Here is a 21451-nt window from a genome sequence, read left to right on the forward strand (position 1 = left end):
GCTTTTGGAACATGGATGTTATGACGTAGCTTGGCTCGGCTTTCAGTATTACGATCTTGTGAGTGTTTGGTCTAGACACAATTGATGAGCTTCCAATACTGGCCAAGAAGGTCCTGGATCTTCTCAACTTCAAGACGCATGCCTACATTCATCTTCCCTCTCAATAGACACATCATTATATGCGTAGATGCGATCCTTCTGATTGATAAAACCGCGCATCAACTTGTAGGGAATTACATTGGTATACCACTGCCGAGGCGCTCGCAGATACTACCTAATGTTTGTGATCAAAGCTGATGTTGATTGGAGTATTGTATTCAGGCAATATTCTCATGTTCATAAATATCACTACAAAAGCATCTTAGTAAATTGTTTGTAGAAAAACTGACATATACGTTCAGAGGATCAAACTGAATGAGACTGCTTTGACAGCGCTTTGTCCCACTCCACCTCTGTTCCCAAGCCAAGAATTGTCCAAGATGTCGGAGGGTTGTGGTAGTTTATCGCTGGTGTTATTCATTGGCCAAAATATCCGAAAGCGGTTTCTTCGTTAAGCCAATGGCTTTCTGGACCCAAGCTTTCTCTCCACTTTATATACAGAGATAGGTTCTTGATAGCGGGATGTTCTGGAAAGATCCGACTTCCCAGGTTACTGATCAGCTAGCTCGAGTCCATGTCCTCCAAAAGATTTCGATCAAGACTTTCCAAGTTACATGGTGACGCCCCGAAGTACACAAAACTTCCAACTCTATAGTACACAGCGACGAGCTGGGATGGGAATTCACGGAGACACCAGTCGTATTTTCCAAGCATTCCGCATATAAAGTGTGGCTTTTGGTGTCCAGAAAATCCACACTTTTGGTGTCCGTCGTGAATCTAAAGGGCAATAAACCCGGGCTTCAACGATTATTAAGGAGCTGTATATAGGAAAGTGAATGGGATGTAACATAGCTTAAATGTCTATTTATAAGCACACAGGCTAGCATACACAGGAATTAGCGAACATCAAACTGCATGGAGCCCGTGGCGATAGCTCATTTCTCCTACTATCATCAGTTAAATGTTAAATTCAACGCAAAGGCAAGATGGCTTGTACAGAATAGTTATAATCGTGAAGTTCTCATCCGTCTCTTGAGTACCGAGCGTTGAAGCAACAGACACATGAACGATTCGAACTCATATATACATATATCATGAAGATTCAGGGAATTTTCGAGCTTGAAGTGAGATGTTGAGGCAGAAAAATTGGCGCTATACAGTTCATGCGATCAAAGTGCTTTAAAGCAACTGATGCTTTCCACGACGAACGGGACGATCAGCTATAGCTATGGATTAATTCTACATCACCAGAGCGGGTGTCCTCTAACCCGAAGCCGGAAGCCTCGAATCGGCGCTTAACTATGGAGATAATCACATGCGCGCGTGAGCCCCGTGATTTCCACAAGTGCTACCACCTACCATGTCAAGCCGCTCGCGGGCGAATGCAGCTCCGCCGTTACTGGGACTCCCTCCCAAATACAATTCGGCAGCCCTAATTATACTTGCGTCTGCATTATTACTACGTGCCCGGTTGACGTCAGGAGTGATTCCAACGCTAACTCGCGGTCCCAAACTCGGCCCCGAGGAATTGGCTCAAGTAGAGCAGCAGCTCTATGTTGATATAGCTGACGGGAAAGGCTCAAAGGAGCTGTTAGTTCCGTTCAGAGGAAGGGTATCAAAGGTACTTATTGTAGCTGCAAGCTAAATGACCTGCTCACACAATCATAGGTGGCCATAACACCTACCCCGCCTGAAGTATTTGCCAAAACTGCTGCACGTTTCCCTCCTTTACCTTCAAACTACAAACCCTCGGTAAACAAGGCTTTCTTCCGCCAACTCTCAGCACTTCTCAAGATTGCACTACGAGGACAACATGGTTTGATTGTCTTACATACATTCTTCCTATTGCTACGCACTGGTCTTTCGGTCCTTGTTGCTCGACTTGACGGATTAATTGCTCGAAATCTCGTCTCCGCAGATTTCAAAGGGTTCGTGCGGGGTATGGGACTTTGGTTGCTTCTCGCGCTTCCGAGTTCATATACCAACGCCATGCTGCGTCATTTGCAGAACAAGATCGCGCTTGGAATGAGGTCCCGTTTGTCACGATACACCCATGACCTCTACCTCAGCTCCGACGGAAAGAAGAGATACTACAGACTGGGTCTACCTGGCCCCGGAAACCTTGATGGTATTGACCAATACATTACTGCTGACATCGCTGGGTTTTGCGAAGCCGCAAGTGCATTATAGTGAGTTTATCAATAGTTGAGTATTTCCTGCGAATTAACGTTAGAATTTAGTGGAAACTTAACCAAGCCTACGCTGGACATGTTTATATTCACAGCCCAACTCGCTCGGGCCCTTGGTCGCACCGGTACCATCTTGTTGTTTGCGAATTATTTCCTTACTGCTCGTATTTTGCGTGCAGTTACACCTGCATTTGGCAGGCTAGCAGCTGTAGAGGCGAGATTGGAAGGAGAATATCGCATGGGTGTAGGGAGGGTAGGAAGAGAAGCTGAAGAGGTTGCGTAAGTCACTTATTTCATATCTCCATGAATGCGTTCGCCGCGCCGCAATCCTTGTGGGTCTCACACTATTGCTACCCCTGTTACATATTAGTTTCTATGGTGGTGGACAGCGTGAGCTCCAAATCCTCAAGAAAGCATACGAACGGCTTTCTGGACACGCAACTGCCATCAGCAAGATCCGTACTGCATACGAGTGGACCGAAGATTATGTTGTCAAATACATGTGGAGTGCTGCAGGGTATTGTCTGATCGGATTCCCAGTGCTCTTTGAGGCGAGTCGCTTTCGCAATATGTTGACCGGAAAACCATAGCTAAACACCGGCTCGGTAGAAAACTCGAGATGTGGGTGTAGGTCCTCAGAGCGATCAGGAATTAGCTCGGGCAGTGGATGATGCTGTTGCAGCCCGGGCAGAAAGTACGTATGCACATCTTAAACTACAACAAACTGTACTGAGCCGAATTGTGCTATCACCTGTCTATAGCCTATGTCTCCTCTCGCCGCCTACTAATGTCCCTAGCAGACGCTGGAGGCCGATTGATGTATGCATACAAAGATCTGCTTCAGTTGGCTGGGCTTACATCCCGAATGTATGGTCTGGTTGCGGCTTTACATGGCGTTAAAGCGCCAGATGAGGCGGGCAGTGGTGACGGTAAGTCTGTGGTAATTTCTTGTCAGGCGATATTGATTGATTTCCGTGGTTAGTGATTGTGCTAGATGGTGTCGACATTGTTGCGCCTGGAGAAGTTGGGGATATACTTGTCCGAAATTTGAACTTGAGGGTAGAGAGAGGAGAACATCTGATGATCACTGGGCCCGTTAGTCATTCAATCGATCAATACAGTATATTGCTGATGTTAGACAACTCAGAATGGGGTGGGGAAAACTGCTATCGCACGCGTGCTTGCGGGTCTCTGGGAAGCAAATGGTCTTGTAGAAGGCAAAGGACTGTTTGTTATTCCCCAAAGGGCGTATATGGTCGTAGGAACACTCAGAGACCAGTGCGTGATTCTCATATTTAGTCTTAGACACGCAGATTTAGCTATTTCTTGTTTCAGAATTGTCTACCCTATGACCTATGCTGAACACATGGCTGGCGGTGGCACCGATGCCGACTTGATGGAGATTCTTCATCACGTTCATTTAGCATATTTGCCCGAGCGTGAGGGCGGGTGGAATACACGCAAAGAATGGAAGGATGTGTTGAGTGGCGGAGAAAGACAGAGGGTAAGCGGTTGTTCATCATATATAACCACTTGTATTTACACGATTGGTCGTTGCAGATGGGAATGGCGAGGTTGTTCTACCATAAGCCAAAGTTTGCGGTCCTTGATGGTGAATGTTCTAAGCTGGGCGTCATCTTAGGTCCGACTGACTTTGTTCTACAGAATGCACGAGCGCGGTTTCGACAGACGTTGAAGGCTTGATGTATCAGCATGCCAAAGACCTGGGAATTACCTTGATCACTATTTCTCATCGGTAAGTCCCACAAAATCTAGCTCCTGTACTGTATTAAAACCAAATAACTAGACCTACGCTAAATAAGTATCATAAATGGCTATTGACTCTCTGGGGCGACTCAACCGGGTCTTGGACATATGCCCGCGTAGGAACAGACGAAGAGCGAATGGAACTCGATAGGTGGGTAGGAAATATTTGGGTAATAGATGATAGGACTTATCGTTTTCACAGAGAAATTGAAAGGCTTGAAGCACAGCTATCAGACGTGGCGCAATGGGAAAGGAGACTGAAGGAGGTTGCCAATGAACTGGGGGTCAGTGTTAAGTTCTAGGCTGGCTATGTGTGGAGAAGCGTGAACGAAAGAGGCGTAAAATGTAATTACGTGGACGATCTGTGATCTTAGAATAATCAACGTTGCCTTGTTTAAAAGAAGAGAGGTAGCCAAGGATGGGTCAAATCCCCAAGGAACATTTAGATTGAAATAAAGTCTAATGCCCAAACATACAATGTTTTAAAAAGCCTCGGCAGCAGAAATATACAGAACTAACGGAAGGTATTCAGAAAACGCTCGACGATGAAATAGCGACTCACCATTATTCCCTCGAATAAACGTATCTCCATACCGATTTGTTACTCGTCCATTTACATGTTCCTCCGTTTGTTCCATTGCTATGTTCATATAGCCATCAAGACAGGACAAGACTCCTGGTACATAGGATCAGATGTTACCGAGGTAATTTCAATGTACAAACACACCTTGGTAGTCAACACCGCTTGTCAAACGGACCACCACTCGTTTTCCAACTACATTCTTCAGAAAGTCGGTAGGTGAACCGCCTGCCGCGGGCGGAGGTGGAGGCGGAGTGTAACCATCAGCCGGTGGCGCAGGAGGAGGCGTGTTATCCTATAATTCATACTTCAATATAGCCTATATATTAGTATTGACACTAAGTACGGTACCATCGTTTGACAAGTTGAGGGTAACTGAGGGCAAGACAAGAATCACCTGCAACGCGAAAGCACCGCCACCAGCGTAAATGAAATTGGCTAGATGGTAATCCCAACGACCATTGTCTATACCGTATGATCCAAGATTTTTTATTGTATTATTCCGAGGGTATACCACATAAAGCAGTCCAATTCTCATAACATACCACAAAGTGTTACCTTCGATTAGACATGTCAGCATTTGTTGGCTCTGGGATACTGAGTAACGTCGCCATCAAGCGATAGCATAGTACGGCAGGTGTGCATGTGGCCATTTAACGCAATCTATACCATTGAAATAATGGTTTCGATTTATTTGCCGCCGAGTCAGCCAGCGCACTTGACCGGTTGGACGCCCGAAATAATGTTCCGGTTCCTCGCTTGTACGCCTATTTACGCGGTTGGCCCAACCAGGGTCACGTGTAACTTGTGGGCATGACGGGGACCTACTCTCCAGGTCGATGTGGTGAGTTAGCCAGATGGCTCGAAGATTAAATGGATCTAAAACCACATGCCAACCGTAAACACGCTAAATGATAGGCGAAATAATGTTCTTGGCAATCCCTGGGCTACCTCCGTCCGAGTCCGAATGTATTTGGATTGGTAGTATAAAAGCTACTGAGCTGAGGACAGTAATCATCATCACAAGTGTTCTAATCTTCTGAATCATACATATCCTCCAACTGGTCCCAGAAATGAAGTTTACTGTCGCTGCCTCCGTTCTTGCTTGCAAGCTCTGCCCTTGGACGTACCTTTACAGTTTATAATGCTTGCCCATTCACCATCTGGCCAGCCGTCTTCGTAAGTAGCTTTATTTTATAAAATGACATGAAAAGCACAATTAATCACTAAGTTATAGACCGATCTGAACGTCGGCTCCGCCGTACCCGGTATTGAGACTGGCTGGGAGGCTCCTGCTTGGAGCAAGCGCACCTTTAACGTACCCGACAATTGGAAGGCGGGTCGTATCTGGGGTCGTCGCAATTGCAACTTCTCTTCAAATCCCGGCCCCAACTCCTGTCTTAGTGGCGGCTGCAATGGTGGTTTGAAGTGCGACTCTCGCACCGGTACCGGCGTTCCTCCAGCAAGCGTTGCAGAATGGACTCTTAGCGCTGGTGACGGCCAGGATTGGTATGACGGTAAGCACGTGAACCACCACTCATGTGATTGTTAATCTCATCCACTAAACCCAAACAGTCTCCCTTGTCGACGGATACAATCTGCCTATGCGTATCTCCAACAGCGCTGGATGCCCGGTCGCCGAGTGTGCTGTCGATCTTGGCCCTAACTGCCCTACTCCTCTTAAAGGGCCTTTCGATTCCAGCGGCTTCCCTGTTGGTTGCAAGGTAAGAAATAAAGACAATATATGCGCCATATTTAATGACATTGGGGCATCAGTCCGCTTGCGCTGCAAACCTGGATGGGAACCAAGCAAACTCGAAGAACTGCTGCTCCGGCCAGTACAGCACCCCTCAGACCTGCCCTCCTAGCGGAGTCTCGTACTACTCATACTTTAAGAACGCCTGTCCCCGCTCCTACGTCTACGCATACGATGAATCTAGCAAGACCGCTCTCTGGACTTGTCCCACCTCGAAGAAGGCTGACTGTGAGTAATTTGTTTGTAGGATGATTCGAAGTCTCACTTTTTTCGAAATACAGACACCCTCACTTTCTGCCCTTGATCGGTTTTCTGAGGATAGAGTTGACTCGGATTTTACGGATATAGTCACACCCTTGTTATGTAAACCAGGCAATACAATGCTTGAGTTGTCCTCGAAAATCTATTCTCAGCGGAGGTTTTAGCGAGATGCGCTTGGCTACATGGTAGGACCGCGACGCTATGGCTCACACGATAAGTGATTAATTGGTATCACTCCAACATGAGACAAGAATCGTATCAGGAGGAAGGTGATGGCTACCTTGCCCCCTTGAAGGAAAAAAGAGCCAAAAGAGCCGAGAGCCTTTAATCAAATTCACTGATATCTCTTTTTGCTCTTTAAAGACCCAAAGAACAAAATAGAAACATAAAATTTGATATAAGCGGTAAAAAAGAACACAAAAGAGATAATTTAAAATTAGACTCTGTTTCAAAATTAAGAAAAGTGTCTCCCCTGATGGAGGAGTTCTCTAGATTCTTCTAGGGGTAGTTCTTTACCACTAATGGACATGGCCTGTAGATATAATGGATGGAATTAAAAGATCAGGGACACTCTTCAAGGAACCACACTTAACCCGGGACCTACTCCTGGTTTCTAAGTACCACCACATCTCATATACCGTATACGTATGCATATATCCACAAAAACTTCAAGCCACCTGCGGTACCTAACGTGTATATTTTGAGAAGGCTAAGGTTGGCTATCGTTCTTTCCTGATCTTACCGGTCGGTGGCGGTCCAAACTCAGTCGGGTGACTCGGCCCCTTTTCGTAGTAGAAAATAGAATTATTTTAATTTGTGAAGCTGACGATGATTGCAAACAATTTTCTGAAGTTCGAGTTTTCCAAATATGTAAGCGCCGGTGATATGACACGAGGTATCTAGTACTGGCACTCTTTGGACGTTTAGGTATTTCAGGCAACAGCGATCACCCTCCTGAAACGAAACATCTCCAAAGTAAGCCACCGCCGGCTGGGGTACTCGAACAGACCACAATGGCGACAACGCAAACCCTTAGCCCTCCAATTAATAGGCTACCCTCAGAAATTCTAACAAGGATCTTCCTATATGCCGCAGAATCACAATATTGCACTCTTCGTAAAAACACCCATCGTTTTACGCCAATAATCCCAGATTATCCAGATTCCCTCTTGCTCGTATCTTCCCGCTGGCACGATATTGCGATATCGTTGCATTCTTTATGGTCTCACATCGACATTGTACTATCATGCCCTCAAAGCGCGGGGTTTCTTGCGCGTGCCAAGGTTTATGCTTCTCGAGCCGGACAGATTCCATTAGATATACACATCATCGATCCCGGTACCCATCTCCGATATCAACTAGCCCGACCACCCCGGTTCTTTGTTGGTGACTTCAATAGCAGCGAAGATGAAAACGAAATAATAACGATATGGAACATGACAATAATGAGGAAGATAGCGATGAAGACGGGAGCGATGATGATTTGGCGTTCACAGTATCCTCCGAAAACGAAATGGAAACAGACAGCTTCCTTGAAACACACCAATTTAGTTGCCTTGACCCCACGCTCGCGTCCGTTCCCATATGCTCCATAGACCTAGTAGCACACTGCAAATACCATATGTCCCAACTGGCGGCTCTCCAATACTATCTTTCAAGATGTGCGCCAGGTACGCTCAGACAGCTCTTGGTACACACTCACCTTCCCGGTGACAAACCCCTTGGACACTTCATTGAGCATGGTTACGTCGGAAGGTCATTAAATATAAAAAGGGAAGGCCTTGAAAGGCCAATGGGTACTCTATCAACCCTACATTTGAAAGGACTCTATCTGTACTGGACAAGTCAGGCGTATCGTGAACTTACGGATCTTTATCTGGGAGGAATGGTTCGAATTCCTGAGCACCAACTGATTGAGATACTGAAGTCAAACCCGAGGCTGCAGGCACTTCGTCTGAGCTGCTGGATTACGGATCCAACGGCACGACGGTATGAGACTGGGCTTTTTCAAGATGAACCACCGTTTGACGTCTATCTCGAGAGTTTGAAGATACTTGACATCCATGCTCTGGATTGTGAGAATGCTACACTTCTTCTGCGCAGGTCATCCTATAGTTCGAACCCACTCTGTCTATGTCTCCCTAGAGTCGATAGGGATGATGACGTATCCCGTGTTCTGTTTCGTTCCAAGAATCTAAACGTGACGGAGTTACGCATCACTTCATGCAATTTGGACGGCCTTTATGAATACTTGGAGAAATATAGTAAACTTCGCGTGCTCGTTATAGGGAGGTGGCGCGAATCCAAGAATACCATCAACCTACTCGTTCCACCAAAATGTGGCTGTGACCTCTGGTGGTATTATCCTGGTAAAAAGAGCGAGCTCTGCTTGGACACTCTGTACATGACCCGACTTAGGATCCCTGAAAACGAACTTCAAATAATGGTTGACTACTATTCGGTCCGGAGAGTTGTACTTTGGGGATGTGTCGTTATTCGATCGGGAGGAAAGACACGGTACGAAGAATCCAAGATAACTGCACTCTGTCCTATCGTAGACATCCTTGATGGTAGTAAGCCCAGCCCGGTCAGGGAATGAATGTGACTTCCCATTTGATATGTATCGAACACTATTTGCTTTGCTTGAGGGCAGTCTTGTGTGGACCGGAAGCTGAGCGTTTTTAAACTTGCTAGTAAAACTCGGAGTCATTGAGAATGTCGAATCAAAAAAAAATCAAACATAAAATGTCAACTATACTCAAGCTTACCTGGGGCCATACAGCGCAAGTAACAGAGATAACCAGCATATATATAGACGTTAGGCCGTCTTGAATCGCCGGTCTCAAGAACGCAATGACAGGGGGCCGTATCCACAAATAGGAAGGTCCAGTTACAATTCTTCTATATTACGAACAGAAATAGCACTGCATGCGCTCATATTCTTTATATTGTAAGTCCTTTCAAGCGAGAAAGTGTTGCATATACGACTTCCAAAAATCTATCAGAATCCGAGCGTGTTACACTAAAAACCATATTTAGCAGACTCACAAAGTTTCAGTGTCCTAAATTTTGCACATAGCATTGCTTCAAACATGAACGGAGAACGATTGTTGTTGATCGTTAACCTAGACATGCAACTATGTTGCGGAAACAAATTGGAAAATCCAGGTGACTTGAGAAAGATAAGATAAGATGCAAACTTCCAACGAGGCCCTCAATTGGCAATGAATTTTATTCGCCTGATGACCACCACAATCCTTGGCTGATCTGGGCCAAACTAGAGCATACTCCAAGTAAAGATTCGGAAATAGCTTGGTATTGCTAGACATACTTCACCTACCTACTCTATTGTGGAATTTGACTCCTGGCTCCTCCAAGATCCTCTGCCGATTAGCATCCCATGTCATCTGACATCAAAGTTTACACCGTTAACGGTGCTCCCTCCAACTCGACCACCTCCCTTCCCGATTGGCTTGTAAGAAAGCGTGCGGCCAAAGGCAAATCAAAACGTGAAATCAGAGAACACGTACAAGGGACCATCGATCTTGTCCAACACTTCGAGTTCCCCGAAGCCAGTAATCGCATAAAGACGACCAGGGATGGACATCATGCTATGGCTACCGGAACATACAAGCCACAAATTGCCAAAGGCAAATCAAAACGTGAAATCAGAGAACACGTACAAGGGACCATCGATCTTGTCCAACACTTCGAGTTCCCCGAAGCCAGTAATCGCATAAAGACGACCAGGGATGGACATCATGCTATGGCTACCGGAACATACAAGCCACAAATTCGGGTATATGACCTAGACCAGTTGAGCATGAAATTTGAAAGACATACAGATGCTGAGAATGTGGACTTTCTTGTAAGTCCCGCATTCTTTGTACGAGCCGTTAAGAGTTTAATTTTTACTAGATATTATCAGATGACTGGACAAAGTCTCTTCATCTCCAAAATGACCGTACACTAGAACTCCATACACAAGGAGGATTCCATTATCGTACACGAATACCCAAGTTTGGACGCACATTAGCATACCATTTTCCATCCTGTGATGCTCTGGTCGCTGGCGCCGGGTCCGAGGTATACCGTCTCAACCTCGCCCAGGGGAGATTCATGGCCCCCTTCTCACTTGAATCTGATATAGAGGGTGTAAATGCCATAGACATCAATCCTGCACACCAATTATTTGCGTTTGGTGTCGACGGCCGTAGTGTTGTAGATTTTTGGGATCCACGCGCAAAGGCCAGGCTAAGTTCACTCGAACTGCCAGTGGGAAGACGGTGTGACGGCTTTATCCTCGAGAGGCGATGGATTGTCATTGGCGGTTGGTACAGCTGCAGGAAAAACGTTACTCTACGATTTACGATCAGCACGGCCGTTTGCGACCAAGGACCAGGGATATGGTCTCCCTGTACAATCGGTCTCATGGATTGAGGGAGGGAGTAGGATGGCGGGAGATGGATTGGTTATCAGTGCCGACAGGAAAGTCGTTAAGATTTGGGATCGCAACTCTGTAGGTTTCCTTCTCTTTTACCTTCTACACATACTAATCGTATATGCAGCCCGGAACAAATTTCACATCCATAACTCCTTCAACAGACATAAACCACCTACACCACCTTCCAGGCACCGGAATGTTAATGCTCGCCAATGAAGGGATACAAATGACTTCATACTATATACCACAATTGGGCCCCGCTCCACGATGGTGCAGCTTCTTGGACAACATTAATTTGTTGAACGGGCCGAATTGGATCGGTACGTTCTCGTTATTGCTTCACTATTTCTCGCTGATTTTTTTTTTAGCCTGGGTCTGACACATTCGGCACACCTACATTAAAACCTTATATGCATGGGTTCTTCCTCTCTCTCAAACTATACGACGCCGCACGGCTCATTGCAAATCCGTTTGCTTACGAGGAGCACCGCGAGCGTGTGGTCCGCGATAAGCTTGAGAAACTCTCCGAGAGTCGGATTCGGTCCAAGGGAGGAGAGAGTGTCAAGGTTAACAAGGCACTTGCAGAGAGAGCAAAGCGACTGGAAAGGAAGAAAGAGAAGGAGGGCAAAGAAGGAGTGTCGTTGCTCTCCGATCCTCGTTTCGCAGAGGTATTCGAGAATCCCGAATTCGAGGTCGATACGGAGAGTCGAGAGTATGGGTTGCTTAATCCGTCCACATCTTCTGTATGTCATTTATTTTATTTTACACATGGTCCAACTCTTGACCTCTTACTCACAACCAACGTAGAAATCTGCTCCAAGGGACCGAACAGCCGTCGAGTCTGAAGAAGAAGATACCGAAAAGTCATCTTCTGATGGTCTTGGCTCTGGTTCTGAGTCGGACTCCGACCTCGGTTCCGAGGATGGGATGGAAATGGACGATGATAGTGATAGTAGTCGGGAAGGCGGTACGCTCTCTCACTCTCTTCATAACTTCATTTTGCTCATTGAATTTCTGTAGATCTGGTGGCATATGACCCACGCTCTCGTCCACTATCCAAATCTCAGCCTCATTCTGTTCCCCAACGGAAACAAACAGGGCCTCGTCTAACCACTTCCAGAACACGGGCTGCTCCATCCAAACCAAAACAGCACAGCCTAGGTAAGGATGCGCACGTGAACTCCCTAGAAGATGGTGGATTCGAGATGTCGTTCGTTCCCTCTGGAAAGTCTGATAGGCCGGAGCGGAAGACTAATAGGCCTACTGGCGGCAAGAAGGTTGAGAGATTCGGGGCCGGTATGGAACGTGGAGGTTGGAGAGATGATGACTCTGGTGAGAATGAGAGGAATGGCCGCACAAGAAGGAGAACGGGCATCAGGAGTGGGAGCAAAATGCATTTAGAAGGGGCTGAGTTGAATTTTGTTTTTATTTTATAACTGAATTCATTGCAGTATGGGGACTCTTCAGTAGCTCTTCTTCGTTCTCAGACTGAATTCATTGTCGCACATGTGGGACCAACATTTTATAGCTAATGGACTGTCAAGAAATACATCTGGTGAGACATCTGTCTCGAAGACCGTTTGTAATTGCCAGATGGGGGTCAAACAAACTACCTCCGCGTTAACCATGTCATCATCCTTGGCGCTCGGCGAGCGGTTACGTAACTCTGGATTTTACCTACTCGTGCCTCGCGGGGGATATCGATGGCTCGTCTACGCGCGGAAGATGGCTTCTCCAACCGCGAGTGATGACTTTCCTACGCGCGGTTCGGGTCACAGATTCATCGCAACTCTCGGTTTATGCTGTATATAAACACCCAGTTTTGCAGGGGAGACAACTACGCAGTTCTCAGTTTCTCATATGTTGCATTTGGCTACTTCTCTAGTCTCTTTGTGGCTAGCCACACTACCTCCTGCTGCTTTTGCCGCAGGCTCGGGCCCAGTGGTACATGGCGCGGATGGTCTGTCTTACGTTGGGACTCGAAATACCACCTCCCGTCAGGACTACTTTCTCGGTATCCCGTTTGCCCAGCCTCCAGTTGGTCGACTGCGCTTTAAGCCGCCAGTCGCTTGGGCTCCTGGCAACACTACAGAAGTGGATGCGACCCAGTTTGGTGCAACTTGTCAACAACCCACCGGATACGTTCCGATTAACAACGCCCTTTCCGAAGACTGTCTGACTCTGAATATATGTGAGCTCCGGAGGCCAACAATTGGCATGTGTTTAATGTCTGTTCTTTGTTATTAGGGAAACCAACGGATGTGACCGAGAAGCTTCCTGTTATGGTTTATATTTGTGAGCCCACACCATTCTTTAAGATACCCGATACTGATGCCCATCATAGACGGAGGCGCCTTTTTCCTAGGAGACACACTAACCTACCCTGGAGCATTCCTTGTAAACAGAGCCAATGAGATAGTGAGTCGTAATTTGGATCCCGTCACAAATTTCGTTTACTTAAGGAATATGCTCGGCCCTAGGGAAAGCCAATCATTTACGTCTCTATTAACTACCGCGTTGGTATCTACGGATGTAAGTATGATTTGCGCTGGGAGTTTCAGGTCTATATATCAACCCTTAATAGTTCCACCGGGCCAAGCGGCGTATGATGCAGGAGGACGTAATCTTGGATTCAAGGACCAACGTCTTGCGCTCGAATGGGTTAATGAAAACATTGGGTACTTTGGAGGCGATTCCACTAAAGTAAGGAGTTCTACGGTAATCCCTTTTCCGGGGGGCGTACAAACTAACGGGGTATACACCCAAAGGTTACTTTGTTTGGCACATCCGCTGGAGGAATTAGTGCAGGCGTTCAAACCTTTTACAAAAAAGGCGAAATAGGTGGGCTTTTCCATGGAATAATCTTAGAGTCTGGATCACCTGGGACGTAAGTGAAAATCCCGTTGAAGTCCAAGGAATTAAAGAACTGAAACGTCCGAATTGTAGTGTTCGTGCACTTAAACCCGACCATCCGATACGAGAAGCTGGATTCCGGTTTCTCGCAAATGCTACAGGATGCCTGAGTGGCCCATCTGTCTGCGACCTTCGTACTCTTCAGCCCGACGGTCCGATACCAGCGGCTGGATTCCAGCTTATCGCGAATGCGACAGGGTGCTTGGGTGACCCATCCGTGTTTGAGTGCATACAGAAAGCACCAGCTGATGTTCTCAGTCAAGCCAACGTCGATGTGCTTGCGGTAAGTATATCTACAATCTGTACCGGTCAATCATTTGACACTTTTCACGCTAAAGCTTGAACCGACAATATTCGGGCCAAGTTACTCACCAGAAGACGACTTTATTGCCGAGCCTGTACGCGATATTTTGTACAGCGGCAAGTTTGCGAAAGTACCATTTATCAATGGAGGTGTGTGACACTACTAGGAAATACTCTGCTATCCGTATCTCACTCTCTTCAAGCTCAACTCGATGAAGGTCCTATTCTTATCGATATGCTGGCAACCAACTTTAGTTCTGAACAAGATATCGTCGACTGGCTTACATCTGGTTTTGGAATGTCGAACTTAACCGCTATCAATGAGTTATTGAAGTTCTACTCCACCTCACCTGCGGCTGGGTCACCTTATGGGACTGGTGACGAGACATTTGACAAAGGGCCCCAGTTCAAGAGAATCGCTAGTGCATTGGGAGACTACTTGTTCCAAGTGAGTAGACAGCTATGTTTTAGGAGAATCGATAGTCATCTGGGTCGGTTATTAGGCACCCCGCCGAGATCATCTCACCTACGCAACCAAGTTCGGAGTAAAATCCTGGTAAGTTTCCGATATAATTATTATTTTGAGGTGCCTAACAAATAACATAGGTCCTACATACTCAAGGAATCATCCTTGGGATTCCCACCCAAGTATGGCATTGCCCATGGCGGGGATATACCGTTTGTGTTTCAAACACTAGACATTAATCACCCCAACGCCCCTCAGGCAGCGATTGAGTTGATGAAAACAATCGGGTCCTACTGGTGGGTTACTTTTTAACATGATCCCACTCCCAATTACCTGACCACCATCACTTCGTTAGGGTGAATTTCGCATATAGCCTAGATCCGAATGCAGGAGGGGACAATCGTAAGACCAATTTTGGTGAAGCTTAAGTACTGTGAAACTAACTGCTCACGTTCGATCAGTTCCTCTCTGGCCACAATACGGAGAGGAAAAGGTTGCATTGCAACTACTGGGGTCCAATGTAACAACAATAGAAGACACAGATAGGACTGAGGCTACCGATTTCATCCTCAAGAATGACGGATCCTTCTAAAAAGCGTATCAATATCAGCTCATATCATTTTACATCCATCTGTATTCTTTGGTTAATAAATTTCCTTCAATGCATTACGCACACACGGTGGTTGGTGTCGCCTCAGGGAAACATAGATTCAATCTGCTTCAACTATTGACCCAATTGCTAACGAAGACCACATCCATTGAGTCACTTGAATCCGAAGCCATGATTTATGGCACAGGTCGCCTTAGTGTTTTTCGTACATTCTCTTGGTTTTCGAAGCATACATTCAAGTAGCCTTGGTCCGTCTTGACTCGTTTGGTCCTTAATGTACCTGGCAGCTGTGGCAAACATCTCAAAACCTGCCTGTGATGAATGGATATCCTCGGTCATTGTTTCAGCACTTAGGAGGCAAAGGAAGGCAGCCAGAGGTCTATGATTAAGCATCGCTTAACTCTATGTTCCCTTCCCTTATTATATCCCCATCTACTCAAGCTCCGTTGACGTTGACCCGTGTATACGTGATAAAATGTAGATGGTTCAGCCCCTACGCGCGCACAAGAATTCGTATTGGATTACGTAGTCTCAAGTCAGCTATAAAGAGCCGAAGGTTTCGAATCAGTTAGGAGGAAGCAGAATGGTGAACAAGAGGCTGGTCAATGCCGACAAGAAAGTTGCCAAAGCCTGCAATGGTACTTCTGTATATTTCTTTTCCTTTAATCTCCATAGACATGCCTTTCCAACTCATCATACCCCATGACTGGTACGGTTCAGAGACATTAATACGGTCCCACAGGTGGAGTATTATCATTTCCTGGACGTCTTTCCTCGGCCGCAGGCAGTAATACCACCCACCTGCTGACCATCAGCTTGTGCTGTGCAATCTCATTCAAATAGTTCGGCGCTTATGGTCAAGGTCAGTCCGCAGTTAGCCACTCGAAACGACCCAGTGTTGCCACGGCCTCCTCTGCTCTGTCGGTTGATGATTAATTAGTGACTTTGCCGTAGCAAATTAATAAAACCCTTCCTTGAGATTGTGTGGGGATTGCTAGTATAGACGTGAGATATTCGATTACTCTGGAACTAAGATGTTAGGCAGCTTGAGCACAAGCAATAATTTGAGATTGCGCTTACAGTCAGGTTACTATACCTTAGTGAGTTTCAGAGCCCAAGCGTCCAAAACATAGAGATATATTCATATCTCCTCCTTCGATCCTACTCCCAATATTCAAGCTCATTGCTACAAAAATGACTGTGATACAAGGTGATTAGTACAAGTATAATTTCAAAGTGTTGCTTGTGCTCGAACTGCCTATGACTAAGGGGAACATCTGACAAGGCTCGGGTTTCAATGAAGGTCTGTCATTGCTAGAGAGGGCCTTGTGGATAAGTTCCCGCCAAATATCATACCATCCCTAACATTCGGTAATTGGATATGTAATTGTCGGGTTTGAATGGGCTGCGTTAGAAGTAGCACATAAGTGCGCCTCGGGCATAATAGCCCATTTACTGGCAGATGACAAAGCCATCGTCTACCCGCGGGGGGTGGCTTCTCCAACCGCGAGTGATGACTTTCCTACGCGCGGTTCGGGTCACAGATTCATCGCAACTCTCGGTTTATGCTGTATATAAACACCCAGTTTTGCAGGGGAGACAACTACGCAGTTCTCAGTTTCTCATATGTTGCATTTGGCTACTTCTCTAGTCTCTTTGTGGCTAGCCACACTACCTCCTGCTGCTTTTGCCGCAGGCTCGGGCCCAGTGGTACATGGCGCGGATGGTCTGTCTTACGTTGGGACTCGAAATACCACCTCCCGTCAGGACTACTTTCTCGGTATCCCGTTTGCCCAGCCTCCAGTTGGTCGACTGCGCTTTAAGCCGCCAGTCGCTTGGGCTCCTGGCAACACTACAGAAGTGGATGCGACCCAGTTTGGTGCAGGTTGTCAACAAGCAACTGGATATGTCCCCACTAACAACACCCTTTCCGAGGACTGTCTCACTCTGAATATATGTGAGTTGGGTCAGAGGTTGATGGTTAACTCGCGCTGAGGGTCTATACTTCTCAGGGAAACCAACAAATGTGGCCGAGAAGCCTCCTGTCATGGTTTATATTTGTGAGTGAGAGCAGTCAGCATGAGGTACCAACCTGCCCTGACAGCTATAACAGACGGGGGCGCTTTTTAGATAGGAGACGTAACAAGACATCCTGGAACGTACCTTTTAAACAGAGCTAGTGAGATAGTGAGATATAATTTGAGCTCTATTGCGAATTTTGGCCTCTCAATAACACACCTCTATCTAGGGAAAGCCAATTGTTTACGTTTCCATGAATTATCGTCTTGGTGTATATGGATGTAGGTTCTGCTTGTATTGAGAGCATTATGTACGCTTACCAGGCTTGACTAGTCCCCCCGGGTCAAGCGGCTTACAACGCAGGCGGAAGTAACCTTGGCTTCAAGGACCAGCGTCTCGCGCTCGAATGGATTCACAAAAACATTGAGTATTTCGGGGGCGATCCGAATAAAGTAAGGGGTTTTACGCTATACTTATTTTTCTTTGCTGATCAATGACGCATATGCTCGACCTAGGTTACGCTATTTGGTACTTCCGCCGGAGGAGTTAGCGCAAGTATTCAGACTCTTTATAACAAAGGCAAAATAGGCGGGCTTTTCCGAGGAATCATCCTGGAGTCTGGGCCACCCGAGACGTGAGTACAGTTTCTCTAACATCAGGTGGATGAATAGGGAGAGACTCACAAACTGCATACAGTCTCCATGCGCTTAGGCCTGATGACCCAGTACGAGAGGCTGCATTCCGTCTTATCGCAAATGCTACCGGGTGCTTAGGGGATCCGTATGTATTTGAGTGCGTGCGGAATGCACCAGCCGATACTCTCATTCAAGCCAATAAAGATGTACTTGCAGTAAGCACACTCACTTCACTAGTGCATCAGTCATTTATAAAATTCATATTAAAGCTTGAGCCTTACTATCGAGCGAATGTACCAGCTCCTACAATATTCGGACCAACGTACTCACCGGATGACGAGTTTATCACCGAGCCCATACACGACCTTATACACAGTGGCAAGTTTGCGAAAGTTCCCATTATTAGCGGAGGTATAGTTCCTTATCCAGTCATCATGATATCAATGTCTTATACCCTCCAAGCCCAGCTCGATGAAGGACCCGTATTCTTTGATGGTCCGGCGGTCAACATCAGTTCCGAACAAGATATCATCAATTGGTTTACCGCGCGCTTCCCGGCTCTCTATATTGGAATGTCAAACTTGACCTCTATCACCGAGTTATTGAAGTTTTATCCTACGTCACCTGCTGCTGGATCACCCTACGGAACTGGTAACGAGACGTTTGGAAGAGGTGCTCAATTCAAGAGAGCCTCTAGTGTATTCGGGGACTACCTTTTCCAAGTGAGTAGGGTTGTTTCAGAGGAAGCGATGGTTATCAATCTCTAAATTTATTATTAGGCACCCCGCCGGGACCATCTTGCTTCGGCGACCAAGTTTGGAGTCAAATCATGGTAAGATATCATCGGATAAGCTCAAACAAACTTATTATTTAATATATATCATAGGACCTATATACTCAAAGAATCACCCTTGATATTCCCACCCCAGTACGGTATCGGCCACGGAGGGGATGTGCCATTCGTGTTTCAAACACTGAATATTGACAGCCCGAATGCCTCCCCAGCAGCAATTGAACTGATGCGCACTATTGGTTCCTACTGGCGAGACTTCTTGACACAATCTCACGTATAATTGTCTAACCCATAGCCACCTCATTAGGGTGAATTTCGCATACAGTCTAGATCCAAACGCAGGAGGGACCAAGCGTAAGACTAAATTTACTGAAGACCAAGTGTTATGGGCTAACGTTTTGAATTCCTTCAGTTCCTCACTGGCCACAGTATGGAAAGGAAATGAACGCATTGCAACTACTGGGGTCCAACGTAACAACTATTAAAGACACTGATAGGATCGAGGCCACTAACTTTATGATCGAGAGAAATGGATCACTCTGAAAGAGGAGTCGAATCATGTTATATGACCCTTTGTCGTTGTGTATCCCCCAGATCGTACATTTTATTTGATACATTAATATTACGCATTTGATCGCCAGTATCAATCTGAAAGTACAAGCACAAGCACAAGCACAAGCACAATCTATTTCAAATATCGAATCAACCCCACACCAAAACCACGACCATGAGACGCTCGAGACTGAAACCATTACTTCTGCCTTTGATTGTGTTATTGCTACTTGTATATCTTCTTTACTCTCCGGCTACATACCCAAGTACATATGGTCTGTTTTGTTTCGCTTAACTCTAAACACATCTAATAGCTGTGGGCAGACATTCCAAGCCCAATATTAATCTTGACCGCCCACCCGGATGACGAATGCATGTTCTTCTCGCCCACTATTCTCGCGCTCAAGAAGCAAAGAAGGGAGCTGAGAGGTCTATGCCTAAGCGTTGGTTAGTCCTGGATCGACTTTGCTTTATTTAGCTCCTATGCCATAGACGCTATATTGGCTTGTATAGGAAATGCAGACGGGCTAGGTCCCACACGCGCACAAGAATTCGTATCAAGCTACGCAGTCTTAGGTCTTATTCCCGAAGAGCTCGAAATCTTGGACCATCCGTGTGTTCTCGTTGCCTGTATCCGGTGTGCAATTAATCGAGCTGTTTATCTAGGGAATTACAAGATGATATCAAAACCTCGTGGAATACAAGTCTAATTGCGGATATAGTCAATAAATATGTGAAAAGCCATAGGATCCAGTCTGTGAGCCCTTTGACCCCTCGGCCTTAATTCTCCCAACACACGCTACGCAGATTATAACATTCGACCAACACGGCATCTCGTCCCACCCAAACCACATATCCCTTTATCACGCTGCCTCGTCCCTCAGGCCCCAAGTCCAACTCTGGACGCTTTATACGACCGGCGTTCTCGCCAAGTATACTGGATATTTGGGTGCAGTTTTCCCATCGGCTAGCGATCAAGGGGTGATTTTCGCTTCGGGGATCGAAGGGTACCTCACGGCTCTGAGCGCTATGAATCAGCACTGGACGCAGCTGGTTTGGTTCAGGTGGCTGTATGTAGGATGGAGTCGGTATATGTGGGTGAATGAGTTACGAGAGGCTTGAGAGAGTGGGGCCGTGGATAGTTTAACGGTTGCGTATGGGAGACAGATGGGACCTTGGGTGGGCACTAACCGAATTTATGACGAATGGTGGGAGGCAGTATAGTAAATCGTCGATGGCTATGTTGAATTGTCAATAAACAGCCAAAACCGTCTCAACAGGTTCCCAGGAATCTCTTCCCAATTTCTCCGTCTTGAGTCTCAGGAACCCAGTGCTCTAGTTTTTTGCCCTTCCAATACAATACAGGTCTCCCTGCTTCGTCCTGTCGCTGTCGTTGACTCAGAGCCCACCGAACTTCCATACATCCACCAAGTAATCCGTTTGTACCGCCAAGTTTGGGATTCCATATCATGGAACCTATAGAGTCTGAACTTGAGCTACTTTCGGATGATGTAGGAGCCGAATGAGTTTGGGTAGCCTCTTCGTCTTGTTTAGTCGAAGGTATGGGCAGCGGCTCGTGAGGAGGAAGGTGCATTAGAAGGAATGGGATAGGGGATGCCATGGCTTTCTTGATCGAGGCCGGAGTAAATCCTGACAGAGAGATCATGACTGCTACCAACTCGCTCGTATGTATACCGGTAGTTGATGTCTCTGCCAAAGAATGTTGCTGGACCAATGCCGCACCTTCCAGCTCCCGGAGGTGTACTGGGCCAAGTTTAGATTTGAGGGCTTTGCATGAGGCAATAACTCTTATTCCCCTCCTTTGGTCGTTTGTATCGTGTTTCGCGGCCTGTCGAGGAATCCACCACCAGCCTTGAAGATCGACACCGCCATCTCCCGGACCACCGACTCGGGTAAGGGTCATAGATAACCGGGACTGGAGTAGCGAGAGACTACGGTCTTCAAATGCTCGGCCGACAACAATCGTCGAGAGCTTGGACACAGCGGTTGTCATCGGGGAAGGGGACAAGTCGGCACGCGATAAAATAAACTTTACTTAATTGA

General features: G+C 46.5%; 7 protein-coding genes across 7 annotated transcripts; 5 read left to right on the plus strand and 2 right to left on the minus strand.

Moving 5' to 3' along the window:
* Positions 1 to 1459: 1459 nt before the first annotated feature.
* RhiXN_08337 (ABC transporter transmembrane region) lies at positions 1460 to 4357 on the plus strand (the record flags this gene model as incomplete). Its single annotated transcript, XM_043328153.1, has 13 exons — positions 1460 to 1720; positions 1768 to 2288; positions 2340 to 2567; positions 2659 to 2827; positions 2898 to 2982; positions 3050 to 3217; positions 3271 to 3383; positions 3436 to 3566; positions 3624 to 3792; positions 3849 to 3900; positions 3954 to 4044; positions 4096 to 4206; positions 4258 to 4357. 13 exons carry the CDS (start codon positions 1460 to 1462, stop codon positions 4355 to 4357), a joined length of 2199 nt encoding a protein of 732 aa, XP_043183538.1.
* Positions 4358 to 4537: 180 nt separating this feature from the next.
* On the minus strand, positions 4538 to 5173 carry RhiXN_08338 (LSM domain-containing protein; the record flags this gene model as incomplete). The annotated part of the gene is made up of 4 exons (XM_043328154.1): positions 4538 to 4569; positions 4618 to 4731; positions 4783 to 4930; positions 4982 to 5173. 4 exons carry the CDS (start codon positions 5171 to 5173, stop codon positions 4538 to 4540), a joined length of 486 nt encoding a protein of 161 aa, XP_043183539.1.
* Positions 5174 to 5708: 535 nt separating this feature from the next.
* Positions 5709 to 6695, plus strand: RhiXN_08339 (pathogenesis-related protein PR5K (thaumatin family); the record flags this gene model as incomplete). Its single annotated transcript, XM_043328155.1, has 6 exons — positions 5709 to 5772; positions 5807 to 5814; positions 5873 to 6152; positions 6211 to 6359; positions 6412 to 6619; positions 6673 to 6695. 6 exons carry the CDS (start codon positions 5709 to 5711, stop codon positions 6693 to 6695), a joined length of 732 nt encoding a protein of 243 aa, XP_043183540.1.
* A 1386-nt stretch (positions 6696 to 8081) lies between these two features.
* On the plus strand, positions 8082 to 9251 carry RhiXN_08340 (F-box-like domain protein; the record flags this gene model as incomplete). The annotated part of the gene is made up of 1 exon (XM_043328156.1): positions 8082 to 9251. One exon carries the CDS (start codon positions 8082 to 8084, stop codon positions 9249 to 9251), a length of 1170 nt encoding a protein of 389 aa, XP_043183541.1.
* An 801-nt stretch (positions 9252 to 10052) lies between these two features.
* On the plus strand, positions 10053 to 15370 carry RhiXN_08341 (Carboxylesterase family; the record flags this gene model as incomplete). Its single annotated transcript, XM_043328157.1, has 21 exons — positions 10053 to 10520; positions 10571 to 10982; positions 11029 to 11171; positions 11465 to 11839; positions 11904 to 12063; positions 12117 to 12428; positions 12548 to 12562; positions 12625 to 12891; positions 12982 to 13287; positions 13344 to 13391; positions 13441 to 13514; positions 13577 to 13628; positions 13681 to 13814; positions 13865 to 13983; positions 14043 to 14292; positions 14348 to 14462; positions 14516 to 14760; positions 14816 to 14868; positions 14919 to 15074; positions 15134 to 15180; positions 15240 to 15370. 21 exons carry the CDS (start codon positions 10053 to 10055, stop codon positions 15368 to 15370), a joined length of 3882 nt encoding a protein of 1293 aa, XP_043183542.1.
* Positions 15371 to 17014: 1644 nt separating this feature from the next.
* RhiXN_08342 (carbohydrate esterase family 14 protein) lies at positions 17015 to 20509 on the plus strand (the record flags this gene model as incomplete). Its single annotated transcript, XM_043328158.1, has 12 exons — positions 17015 to 17345; positions 17401 to 17448; positions 17741 to 17859; positions 17923 to 18041; positions 18104 to 18257; positions 18312 to 18764; positions 18822 to 18874; positions 18929 to 19109; positions 19702 to 19834; positions 19901 to 20000; positions 20054 to 20144; positions 20195 to 20509. The coding sequence occupies 12 exons, from the start codon at positions 17015 to 17017 to the stop codon at positions 20507 to 20509; spliced, it is 2097 nt and encodes a 698-aa protein (XP_043183543.1).
* A 151-nt stretch (positions 20510 to 20660) lies between these two features.
* Positions 20661 to 21401, minus strand: RhiXN_08343 (uncharacterized protein; the record flags this gene model as incomplete). The annotated part of the gene is made up of 1 exon (XM_043328159.1): positions 20661 to 21401. The coding sequence occupies one exon, from the start codon at positions 21399 to 21401 to the stop codon at positions 20661 to 20663; it is 741 nt and encodes a 246-aa protein (XP_043183544.1).
* Positions 21402 to 21451: the final 50 nt, after the last annotated feature.

The sequence above is a fragment of the Rhizoctonia solani genome, chromosome 10 (assembly GCF_016906535.1).
Source record: "Rhizoctonia solani chromosome 10, complete sequence".
Taxonomy (NCBI): domain Eukaryota; kingdom Fungi; phylum Basidiomycota; class Agaricomycetes; order Cantharellales; family Ceratobasidiaceae; genus Rhizoctonia; species Rhizoctonia solani.